This window comes from Lynx canadensis, chromosome A3 (assembly GCF_007474595.2).
Source record: "Lynx canadensis isolate LIC74 chromosome A3, mLynCan4.pri.v2, whole genome shotgun sequence".
NCBI lineage: Eukaryota > Metazoa > Chordata > Mammalia > Carnivora > Felidae > Lynx > Lynx canadensis.
In genome coordinates this window covers 72,051,886-72,063,958 of record NC_044305.1, presented here as the reverse complement: position 1 = coordinate 72,063,958, position 12,073 = coordinate 72,051,886, and the positions used below count along the sequence as shown (strand labels likewise).

The window sequence follows — 12,073 nt, the reverse complement described above, 5'->3', positions numbered from 1 at the left end:
TCATGATCTCGTGGTTCCTGATTTCGAGCCCCACGTCAGTCTCTGTGCTAACAGCTCAGAGCCTAAAGCCTGCTTGGGGTTCTGTGTCTCCCTCTTTCTCTGCCCCTCCACCCGCCTCAAAAATAAACATTTAAAAAATAAGAGAAAAGGCAAGGACTTTTAAAAGAGGATGGAGAGAATTTAGAGATTTTTTAAAATACATTTTTTCACAGAATCTTTTACATTTAAGAGCCACATGAACCAAATACAGTGTGTGGTCATTATATTGAACCAGATTCCAAACAACCAGTTGCAGTAACACATGTACAAAATAATTGGGGGAAATTTGAACACTACTGTACACTTTATATTTTAACTATAATGAATTTTAGTGGGTGATGTCATTCCAGGTTTGTTTTTAATAAGTAATTTTATCTTTTAGAGATCTATAATAAAATATTCGTGGGTGAAGTATGTCTGGGATTTGCTTCAGATAATTGGGGGTTGTAAAAAATGAGGGGGTTACCTGTGAGTTTGTTATTGTTGAAGAGGTAATTGATTTTATGGAGACTCCTTGTACTATTCCCTAGTTTTTGTATATATCTGAAAATTTGCGTAGAAGTTTACTTTTAAAAGTAAAATGTGATTTTTTTTTTTTTATGTAAGGATGCCTTTGTACTTCTTGGCTGTTATTTTCAATTACGTGTTTGTCTTTTTTATTGTTCTCTAGATTGCCCCAGTGGAAAATGACAATAGCTATGATGAACTGAAAAGAGATGCAAAGTTATGTTTGTCACTAATGTCTCAGGGGTTGCTTTACCCTCATCAAGTGCCTTTGGTACTTCAGGTGCTAAAACAAGTAAGAGTGTATAACAAATATTTATATGATTTTGTTAGAACTTGGTATATCATTCTAAGAATTTCACAGAGTCCGCTGTAGTGCACATAAAACCCGAAATTTGTTTTTCATTTTGAATTTTCTTTTAGTATGAGGGAAGACATATATTGACCAAAGAAACAGACCTAGATTCTGTACCTGCCTTTGCCACCAACTTCTGTGACCTTGGGGGCAATCACTCAACCCCCAGATTTTCTATATACACAAAGAGCCACTTACTGAAGCACCTCAGATACAATGTGCTTATGAGTGAGGGGGGTGGTCATTCCCTTTCATCAATATCCCCTTTATTTTATTCACTTGTATTTCCTGGTTTCTGGTTAAAAATAATGATAATAATAATAATAATAATAATAATAATAATGTGCCACTCTTAGAGGAGTCAGAGCATTAGTTATAAATAATTTTCTTCAAGAGTTGACTTTTGAATGTGTTCCTTTCCCTTTACTTTCAACCATTCTAAATAACTAAGTTTACCTGAAATTGTTTATGCAACCTTTTATTTAGAAGGATATAGGACATGAGCTTGCTCTAACTATACTTGTAAAAGTAGAGTTGTAGTAGATTATATTATTTGCGTGTAATTTCTGTCATTTTTGTTCTTGGTAGCACTGTTTGCATTGTTTCTACTTCTTCTCATTTACAGACAGCAAGAAGCAGTTCTTGGCATGCTAGATACACAGTACTGACCTACCTCCAGACCATGGTATTTTATAACCTCTTTATTTTCCTTAACAATGAAGATGCAGTTAAAGACATCAGGTGGCTGGTTATAAGTCTTTTGGAGGATGAGCAACTAGAGGTAAAGTTTGAGATACAGCAAATCAAATGTAATACATTTAAAGAAGGCATCATGCCCTACCCCCTCTTTAATAAGTATGCACTGATTGCTTTTCTTAAAGTGTAAATTATTAAAAGTAACTTTCATTTTAACATACTCTGTGTGATTGGTTTTGATACCCTAATCATGACTTCCTGTCGTACAAATGGAAACAAACATTGGGCATGTACTTGTTCTGGCATCTCTTTGAACGTGGACAGATAACATTTTTGAACCAAAGTTTTCTTATATGTGAAATTGCAGGTGATAATATTTTCCTTACTAACTTAAGAGCTAATAGGAATGTCCATGAAGGCAATTTCAAGAGAATAAAAATCCACACACAAATGCTATTATCCAGTAGACTTAAAATAGGATTGTTGCCCCTTTTTATTTTTCTTGGTAGAGAAATTAAAGGTAGCTTTTGAGGTGAGGTTACATTAACATTTTGTACAAAAAGATAAATCTCTTAGTTAAAATAGCCAAATGTAAGAAAAGCATGTTGTAGTAAATACGGATTAAGATACAACTTTTGAAATTGGCCTTAGGTAAAGAAAATTCATTGAAATTTTTGTGAAATTTGTACTTTTTTAATTTTATGGGCTTTATGGGTTTTCTGTATGGTAGAACACTCCCAGTAATTATATATTCTATTTGAGAGCACTGAAAATAGATTATATCAGTAGGAAACTAGGAATGGAAATTTTTCTACCTCCCTAATGAGCCTATTCATTTTGTAGTACAGCTTTATTGTTTTATGGGAGCCAATATCGTCTAGTCCCTTAGATACTCATAGTTGGTTATGACAACCACAGCAGACTTCAGTGTAAATATTTACAGTTATCCATAACTTTTTAACTTGTATTTTTTAGTAACTTGAATGGAAATGAAAAGGTGGAAATCTTGAAATCAGTATTTCCTAATTTTAAATATTACAGTAATCACATTAAATTGCATTTACTGTTTGGCTGGACCTTGTAGAACATTTTCATAATTATTTTTATATTCCATGTAGTAGGCTTAAGCATAACTGCTACTATAAGTATAATCATGCCATTCATTAAAACTACCTTTCTTTTTTTTTCCTAAAGATTTTTTTTTTTTTTTTTTTTAAGTAATCTCTCAACCCAGTGTGGGGCTCGGACTCACAGCCCCAAGATCAAGAGTCACGTTTTCCACCCACTGACTGAGCCAGCTGGGCACCTCTGTCATATTTTTTAAAACAGAATATTGAGTATCAGTAATAATTAGTGACAGCTACTCATAATACTGAAAAAACGTTATAATAATCTAAATGAGGAATGTTTAAAGAAAACTATTGATTTAAAGGAAAACTTTTAGGGGTGCCTGGCTGGCTCATTTAGTAGAGCATGCAACTCGATTTCAGGGTCGTGAGTTCAAGCCCCATGTTGGGTGTAGAGCCTACTTTAAAAAAAGAATGTGTAATGATGATGACAGGGTTGTCAAGATATATAATGAGTATTCCACATTAGTCTTCTGTCATAGTATGTTAGCACTGGCTCTTTGAAAAGCAGCTGATAGCCACAAAATTCACAGTAAAATTGTTCATACATTGGAATTTAGTAATCCCAATTTTTAGGATCCAACTTAAGAAAACACATAACAATATGGAAAAAAATTATATACATAAATTAAGAATATTTTTAGCACAATAGAAGTTGAAAGCATTCTAATCAATAGTTGGATATAAAAATGAATCATGGTATTAAAAGAAATAATGCAACCGAATATGAAGTAGTGAAACATTTTATAATGTAATTCACTTAATAGTGTGATGAAAATGTTAAGTATGCAAAAACTGTCAACACTAAAACATTTAAGACAAAACCTTTTGAAGCAATAAATAGCAAAATATTCAGGTTTTTTTTTTCAAATCATTATTTCCTGTCTTTATGAACATTTAGCAGGAATTTTGTGATATATCTGAGAAGATAGCATTTTACTGCTTTTTTGTTTCAACAAAACTTGAGTTCCCATTCCACTTTGAAATGATACACTCTGCATTTAGCACTTCTGAAAACGATGTTTGTAGTCTGACATAAGCTTGTGAGATTCCTAAGAAGTAAATTGCACAGAAGTAGCTACAATATATGCCCATTGCAGAAATTGTCCTGTATCTCTGTTACCAATGAAAACAACAATAGCAGTAGATTTTAGAGATCTGGACTCCAGGAAAACCTTGTTTTAATGTTAGGCTCTGGCACTGCTTTTAAACAGTTATAGAGCCCTGATAAGAACTGTCAGTCAATGGGAAAATGCTTTATGGAGAAATTTAATTTTGTATGTTACTCTCTGCAACCCTAATGCTTTCATCCGTTTTGAGGTCACAGACCCCTTGAGGATCTGATGAAGTCTCCATTAAGAAATAGCATGTGAGAGTATTTACACAGTTTGCAAACAAATGCCAGGGAAAGCCCCCAGCCCAGTTCCGAAACCACCCTCCCTAGCATTCCACTTGATTTAGGATCTCAACTCTAAAAGAAGTGATTATCTCTACAGGTTCGAGAAATGGCTGCTACCACCTTAAGTGGTCTGTTACAATGTAATTTCCTGACCATGGACAGTCCTATGCAGATTCATTTTGAGCAACTTTGCAAAACAAAACTACCGAAGAAAAGAAAGCGAGACCCTGGTTTTGTAGGAGATACAATTCCTTCTGCAGGTAACTGTGCTGGTAGAAAAATACCCATATCCTTTGGGAAATTAACCAGGCTTACTTAACAAATATTTACTGAATACTTGTATGTACCTGGGTACTGGAAATGGTTGTCCCTGCTTTTTTTTTTTTTTTTTTTTAATAATTTTTTTCAATGTTTATTTTTGAGAGAGGGAGCACAAGTTTGGGAGGGGCAGAGAGAGAGAGAGACACAGAATCTGAAGCAGGCTTCCTGACACGAGGCTCAAACTCACGAACTGGAAGATCGTGACCTGAGCTGAAGTCGGATGCTTAATTGATTGAGCCACCCAGGCGCCCCAGGTTGTCCCTGCTTTTAATGAGCTTTGCCTATTAAGGCAAGACCTGGAATTTAAAAGCAAAAATTGAGATAAGTACAAAGGGACCTGAGGATGCCTGGGTAGTTCAGTCGGTAAAGTGTCTGACTCTTGATTTTGACTCAGGTCGTGATGGCATCTCACCATTGTGAGATCAAGCCCCAAGTTGGGCTTGGTGCTGGTTGTGGAGCCTATTTAAGATTCATCCTCTCTCGGGGCGCCTGGGTGGCGCAGTCGGTTAAGCGTCCGACTTCAGCCAGGTCACGATCTCGCGGTCTGGGAGTTCGAGCCCCGCGTCAGGCTCTGGGCTGATGGCTCAGAGCCTGGAGCCTGTTTCCGATTCTGTGTCTCCCTCTCTCTCTGCCCCTCCCCCGTTCATGCTCTGTCTCTCTCTGTCCCAAAAATAAATAAACGTTGAAAAAAAAAAATTAAAAAAAAAAAAAAGAATCAGATCTGATTACCATGTCACATTTAAAGAGACATTTAAACATGATTGTGGGGCACTTGGCTGGCTTGGTCGGTGGAGCATGTGATTCTTGATCTCAGGGTTGTAAATTCAAGCTCCATGTTGGGTATAGAGACTATTTAAAAATAAAATCTTTAAAAAAACCATGGTTGGAAAGAACTATCTGACATTGCGACTGCTAACTACATAGTCACAGGAAGAATGAAAAATATATAGAAAGATTCTTTTTTTTTTTTTTTTTAATTTTTTTTTCAACGTTTATTTATTTTTGGGACAGAGAGAGACAGAGCATGAACGGGGGAGGGGCAGAGAGAGAGGGAGACACAGAATCAGAAACAGGCTCTGAGCCATCAGCCCAGAGCCTGACGCGGGGCTCGAACTCACGGAGTGCGAGATCGTGACCTGGCTGAAGTCGGACGCTTAACTGACTGCGCCACCCAGGCGCCCCAGAAAGATTCTTAATAAGTAGGAGGCTTATCAGATTTATGGGACATGCTTGGAATGTGAAGCTCCTAAGTGCTGATTACAGGAGAGTCTTAATTATGTCATATAGTTACCTAATAGCAATTTCCAATAAAATGCCAATGTATGTTCTAGTGGCTTTGCTTGAGAACTATATATGTATATATTTTTTAATTATTTATTTTGAGAGAGAGAAAGAGAGAGAGGGTATGAGTAGGGGAGGGGCAAAGAGAGAGAGAATCCCAAGTAGGCTCTGCACTGTCCGCACAGAGCCCCATGCAGGGCTTGATCTCATGAGATCATGACCTGAGGGGAAGTCGGATGTTTGACTGAGCCATCCAGGCACACCTGAGAGCCGTGTGTGTGTGTGTGTGTGTGTGTGTGTGTGTGTGTGTATGTGTATGTGTGTTTTAATGTTTACTTTTGAGAGAGAGTGTACAAGCAGGGGAGGGGCCGGGGGTGGTGGTGGTACAGAGGATCTGAAGCAGGCTCCAAGCTGACAGCAGACAGCCCAACGTGGGGCTCAAACTCACTAGCCGAGAGATCATGACCTGAGCCAAAGTCAAACGCTTAACCGACTGAGCCGCCCAGGCATCCTGAAAACCACTAGTTTAATTGAAAACTAATTTCATTTCACTGTAACACGTGCAGTAGAGTCCTGTAAATATTGGAACATACAGTGGTGTTTTTTTTTGCAGAGTTGGTCAAACGTCATGCTGGGGTGCTAGGACTCGGTGCGTGTGTTCTTTCTAGTCCTTATGATGTTCCCACCTGGATGCCACAGCTCCTTATGAATCTCAGTGCACATCTAAATGATCCGCAGCCTATTGAGGTAAAATCTTTCTTGTTAGTTTCTTTGCATGCATATTATATCAGTGATGTTTTGTAAGAAATCATTTATGCTAATAATTTCCCATTCACTCTGGACCTTCAACTATGATAAAACTGCTGCTGCTACTACCTCTGCCAGGGCTAAGCCTGCTCATCAGTGATTATTAAAATCTTGCAGAGGCCTTGCTTTTGTGTATATTTTAGATCTTTTGGTAGCAAGGAAAATACTGTAGCTTCTGTCTCTCCCAGTTCAGTGGAAGTAAAATACTGTCAATGTTGTCTGGATAGTTAATCTTTATACTTCACTAACATTTTATACCTAGGAAGTATCTAACTGGGAGCTAATATTAAACAGGAAATTGTGATGGTAGTATTCATGACTAACTATGTACCTAAATAGCTGAAAAGGTCAATGACTTTGTCCTTTTCACCTTGGTAAATAGATGTAGGTGTATATTCAAACTGGTTTAATCATGCGGTGTAAGTTCCAGGGGCTTGTCCTAAAGTGCAGCTCATAGTTTTAAAGAAGTGAGCTTGGTGGCTTTGCCAAGTTCCATTTGGCTTGTTAGTTTTGCAGCACTCAGTTAAGTGTGAGATCTGAAGTCTAGAGGGATCTTTACTTAGTTATCCTAAACACTAACTAGGATAACTAAACACATATGTATCCTAAACACATAACTATCCTAAACTAGTTATCCTAGTTTTTCAGAGGTTAAAATAAAATGTGTGTGGGTTGCCTACTCTACAGATGACTGTAAAAAAGACCTTATCCAATTTCCGAAGGACGCACCATGACAACTGGCAAGAACACAAACAGCAATTCACAGATGACCAGCTGCTTGTTCTCACCGATCTCCTTGTGTCACCATGCTATTATGCATAGAAGGGTGAGTCAGCAAAATTGAGATTAAAGAAGTCTGGCATCCCCAGGCAGATGTCATTGGTTTGGTGATTGGGAAGTAGGTGTTCCTAAGTTTTTTCCTTTTTCTGACATTCTTAGATGTCACTGTTTAGATTTAAAATATATATATGACTTTTGCTATCACCAGTGGAAGTAAGTTTCCAGAAAATTCTTCCTTGTTTCTCTGCTTCGGGTATTAAGCAGAGAATTGATGTGACTGCTTTTGGACCTTTATAAATGAGAAGGCTCAGTAGCCTGGGAATGGTTAGTTAAGAGAAATTGTGTTCTTACTTGCGTCCTGCGTGGGGCCTAGGCACTCTGGGTTGCCCCAAGGACCTTAGGTACTGTACAATTATGAGAACATTTCATCTGTATTCTTAAGTTTTTTGTTTTTTGTTTTTTGTTTTCATCCTGAATTAAAGATGAGAACCCAGAAACCTTTCCACTGGGATAAGAAGAATAAAGAAAATCTCACTTCTTGCATGTTCTGTTGTCTAACTGAAATTTTTTTCCTCCCTGATACAGATGAGTAGTCCTCACTTCAAGCTCTTTTCATCAAAAATTCCAGATCCTCAGGTACCATCTGTGGTGGCCCTCTGCAGGTTTTTAAACCCCGCCTCTGCTGAGCTCTCATCGGTTTGGTGGTTTCTGTGTTTAGTCTCATTAGTCTACGTTCCACAGGCTCTCAGCTGCCATTTGATTACCTAACTTGTCTGGAAGTATCTCCAGAATACTGAACACTTTTTCTTTGAGGCATCTGACAAAGCCACAGTGTCTCAGACTAGAAATAATTACCCAATATGATCATGGCATCCAAGAACAAACAGAGTCTAGGAAATCATTAAGAAACAATTTACTTGTAATGGAGAATACCTGTCTGTAATACAGGTCCTGTCATTTCACTCATCTCAAATTATTTTGAATTTTTTCCAAATGGCTGTTGGGTGTAGATGGTAGTAGGGCTGCGGGCCATAAATCAAAGCCTGAGAGCCTTGGGTCTGGAGAGCCATGAAGAGGGAAGTAAAAGAGAGCCAAGTTTGGAGCCTAACCAAGGACCTGATGGATCACTCCACCAAGACACAGAAGTGAAGTCTTTGTCCACGTTCTTCCTACAGACTGGAGTTTTTGGTGCTGATAGAGCAGTTGCTGAAAAACTGGGGGTTTGGTGAATAAATTTTTGATTGATTGTTGTGTGTGTATACAATGTGTGATTTTGAAAATAAACAACAACAACAACAAAAACCCTGACTGATTGATTTTTACCTGTATTCTTTGCATATACTATTGGACCCTCTTTGAAAACTGTTATACATCACCTAATGGAAAACTGCTGTGTATGTGGAAATTTCGTAATTTTCTTTCTTTTTTGTTTTTTTTTCTTTTTTCTTCTTCTTTTTTTTTTTTGCCTGCAGAATCGTTGAGAGACTGAGTCTTTATATTTAATTGACTTGTTTAATAAATGTTATATAGATGTAAAAGACTGTATAAACTGTAGAGATAGCATTGGCAAGACTTTGTACAGATGCAACCTTTTACACAGCACCTGTGTGTAATTAATTTGTAAAGATTCACATGTAGCTCTTTATTATAGTAAATTTTGGCTTTTGTACCAATTGAATGCTATTTTTTGTGTTTTTAAATTATTTTCTCTATTCATGTTACAAAAGCTGAGGTGTGGGGTTTTTGTTTGAGTTCACTTATCGTTAGAATGTCTGGATTTTTATGTAACTTTTTTGTGTGCATCCTTAAATGCAAACACCACATGTTTGCCTGTGACAAGTTTATAGAATGCAAGGTATCTTCTAGGTTAAAGTAATTCACAAGTTGGTGAATGTCATCTTGGAACACACCCTGTACAGTCTTCCTTAAAGGAACACTACAGTATATTTTTTAGTATCTACTTGCTGAATGACTCGATACAGACCTAAGCACAGCAGAGGTCCCGGTATAGTATTGAATTGTCAGCATACACAGGCCTAATCCCTGTATAGAGTAGTGCCAAACTGATGATTTCAATTGTGTAACTAGTTTAAAACCCAATAAATGGATTGTTTTTAACATCTGGCTTTTGTCTTCATTAAGAAGAGAAGACAGTTTTCTAGGCAGTGACTCTCATGGATTCCTTTTCCATCCATAGATCTGGATCCATAAATTCATGCCCTCTAACCAAAATGAATTACCTAAACCAGACCTGTCTAGTATAGTAGCTAATAGCTACATATGACTATTTACATATAAATAAAATTTCATTTCTTCAGCCTCTATGGCCACTTGTGGCTAGTAGTTTACCTTACTGAGTAGCACAGATGAATGTTTTTATCACAGAAAGTTCTGTTGGGCAGCACTGGTCTGTTCTAGATCATTGATGATCTAGATGTGTCTAAGAATCACATGGGGATTTTGTTAAAATGTGAATTTTAATTCATGCTGCTAGCTCATGATATTGATGCCTGGCCCTCACACTTTGAATGGTGAGGCCTTACATTATATTAACCACTTGAGATTTTTCTAAACAAGCTGCATGAAACTATGCCTTAGCAAGGTTCCTAAAGTAGGAACTTTATTTTTTTTTTCAATGTATGAAATTTGTCAAATTGGTTTCCATACAACACCCATTGCTCATCCCAAAAGGTGCCCTCCTCAATACCCATCACCCACCCTCCCCTCCCTCCCACCCCCCATCAGCCCTCAGTTTGTTCTCAGTTTTTAAGAGTCTCTTATGCTTTGGCTCTCTCCCACTCTAACCTCTTTTTTTTTTTCCTTCCCCTCCCCCATGGGTTTCTGTAAAGTTTCTCAGGATCCACATAAGAGTGAAACCATATGGTATCTGTCTTTCTCTGTATGGCTTATTTCACTTAGCATCACACTCGCCAGTTCCATCCACGTTGCTACAAAGGGCCATATTTCATTCTTTCTCATTGCCACGTAGTACTCCATTGTGTATATAAACCACAATTTCTTTATGCATTCATCAGTTGATGGACATTTAGGCTATTTCCATAATTTGGCTATTGTTGAGAGTGCTGCTATAAACATTGGGGTACAAGTGCCCCTATGCATCAGTACTCCTGTATCCCTTGGGTAAATTCCTAGCAGTGCTATTGCTGGGTCATAGGGTAGGTCTATTTTTAATTTTTTCAGGAACCTCCACACTGTTTTCCAGAGTGGCTGCACCAGTTTGCATTCCCACCAACAGTGCAAGAGGGTTCCCGTTTCTCCACATCCTCTCCAGCATCTATAGTCTCCTGATTTGTTCATTTTGGCCACTCTGACTGGCGTGAGGTGATACCTGAGTGTGGTTTTGATTTGTATTTCCCTGATGAGGAGCGACGTTGAGCATCTTTTCATGTGCCTGTTGGCCATCCGGATGTCTTCTTTAGAGAAGTGTCTATTCATGTTTTCTGCCCATTTCTTCACTGGGTTATTTGTTTTTCGGGTGTGGAGTTTGGTGAGCTCTTTATAGATTTTGGATACTAGCCCTTTGTCCGATATGTCATTTGCAAATATCTTTTCCCATTCCGTTGGTTGCCTTTTAGTTTTGTTGGTTGTTTCCTTTGCTGTGCAGAAGCTTTTTATCTTCATAAGGTCCCAGTAATTCATTTTTGCTTTTAATTCCCTTGCTTTGGAGATGTGTCAAGTAAGAGATTGCTACAGCTGAGGTCAGAGAGGTCTTTTCCTGCTTTCTCCTCTAGGGTTTTGATGGTTTCCTGTCTCACATCCAGGTCCTTTATCCATTTTGAGTTTATTTTTGTGAATGGTGTGAGAAAGTGATCTAGTTTCAACCTTCTGCATGTTGCTGTCCAGTTCTCCCAGCACCATTTGTTAAAGAGGCTGTCTTTTTTCCATTGGATGTTCTTTCCTGCTTTGTCAAAGATTAGTTGGCCATACGTTTGTGGGTCTAGTTCTGGGGTTTCTATTCTATTCCATTGGTCTATGTGTCTGTTTTTGTGCCAATACTATGCTGTCTTGATGATTACAGCTTTGTAGTTGAGGCTAAAGTCTGGAATTGTGATGCCTCCTGCTTTTGTCTTCTTCAAAATTCCTTTGGCTATTCGGGGCCTTTTGTGGTTCCATACGAATTTTAGGATTGCTTGTTCTAGTTTCGAGAAGAATGCTGGTGCAGTTTTGATTGGGATTGCAATGAATGTGTAGATAGCTTTGGGTAGTATTGACATTTTGACAATATTTATTCTTCCAATCCATGAGCAGGGAATGTCTTTCCATTTCTTTATATCTTCAATTACCTTCATAAGCTTTCTATAGTGTTGAGCATATAGATCTTTTACATCTTTGGTTAGATTTATTCCTAGGTATTTTATGCTTCTTGGTGCAATTGTGAATGGGATCAGTTTCTTTATTTGTCTTTCTGTTGCTTCATTATTGGTGTATAAGAATACAACTGATTTCTGTACATTGATTTCGTATCCTGAGACTTTGCTGAATTCATGTATCAGTTCTAGCAGACTTTTGGTGGAGTCTATCGGATTTTCCATGTATAGTATCATGTCATCTGCAAAAAGTGAAAGCTTGACTTCATCTTTGCCAATTTGGATGCCTTTGATTTCCTTTTGTTGTCTGATGGCTGATGCTAGAACTTCCAACACTATGTTAAACAACAGCGGTGAGAGTGGACACCCCTGTCGTGTTCCTGATCTCAGGGAAAAGGCTCTCAGTTTTTCCCCATTGAGGATGATGTTAGCTGTG

The 12,073-nt window shown here is 37.9% G+C and overlaps 1 protein-coding gene across 4 annotated transcripts in view; it reads left to right on the top strand.

Moving 5' to 3' along the window:
* PSME4 (proteasome activator subunit 4) overlaps window positions 1–9,427 on the top strand; it is a 99,391-nt gene extending 89,964 nt beyond the window's left edge. For all 4 annotated transcript variants that reach the window (XM_030310584.1, XM_030310585.1, XM_030310583.1 and 1 more), the window contains 6 exons: window positions 710–838; window positions 1,524–1,679; window positions 4,218–4,380; window positions 6,336–6,469; window positions 7,217–7,355; window positions 7,895–9,427. In XM_030310584.1, the coding sequence (XP_030166444.1) occupies window positions 710–838; window positions 1,524–1,679; window positions 4,218–4,380; window positions 6,336–6,469; window positions 7,217–7,351 (717 nt within the window). In that variant the 3' untranslated portion in view covers window positions 7,352–7,355; window positions 7,895–9,427. The remainder of the gene's footprint in view (window positions 1–709; window positions 839–1,523; window positions 1,680–4,217; window positions 4,381–6,335; window positions 6,470–7,216; window positions 7,356–7,894) is intronic.
* Window positions 9,428–12,073: the final 2,646 nt, after the last annotated feature.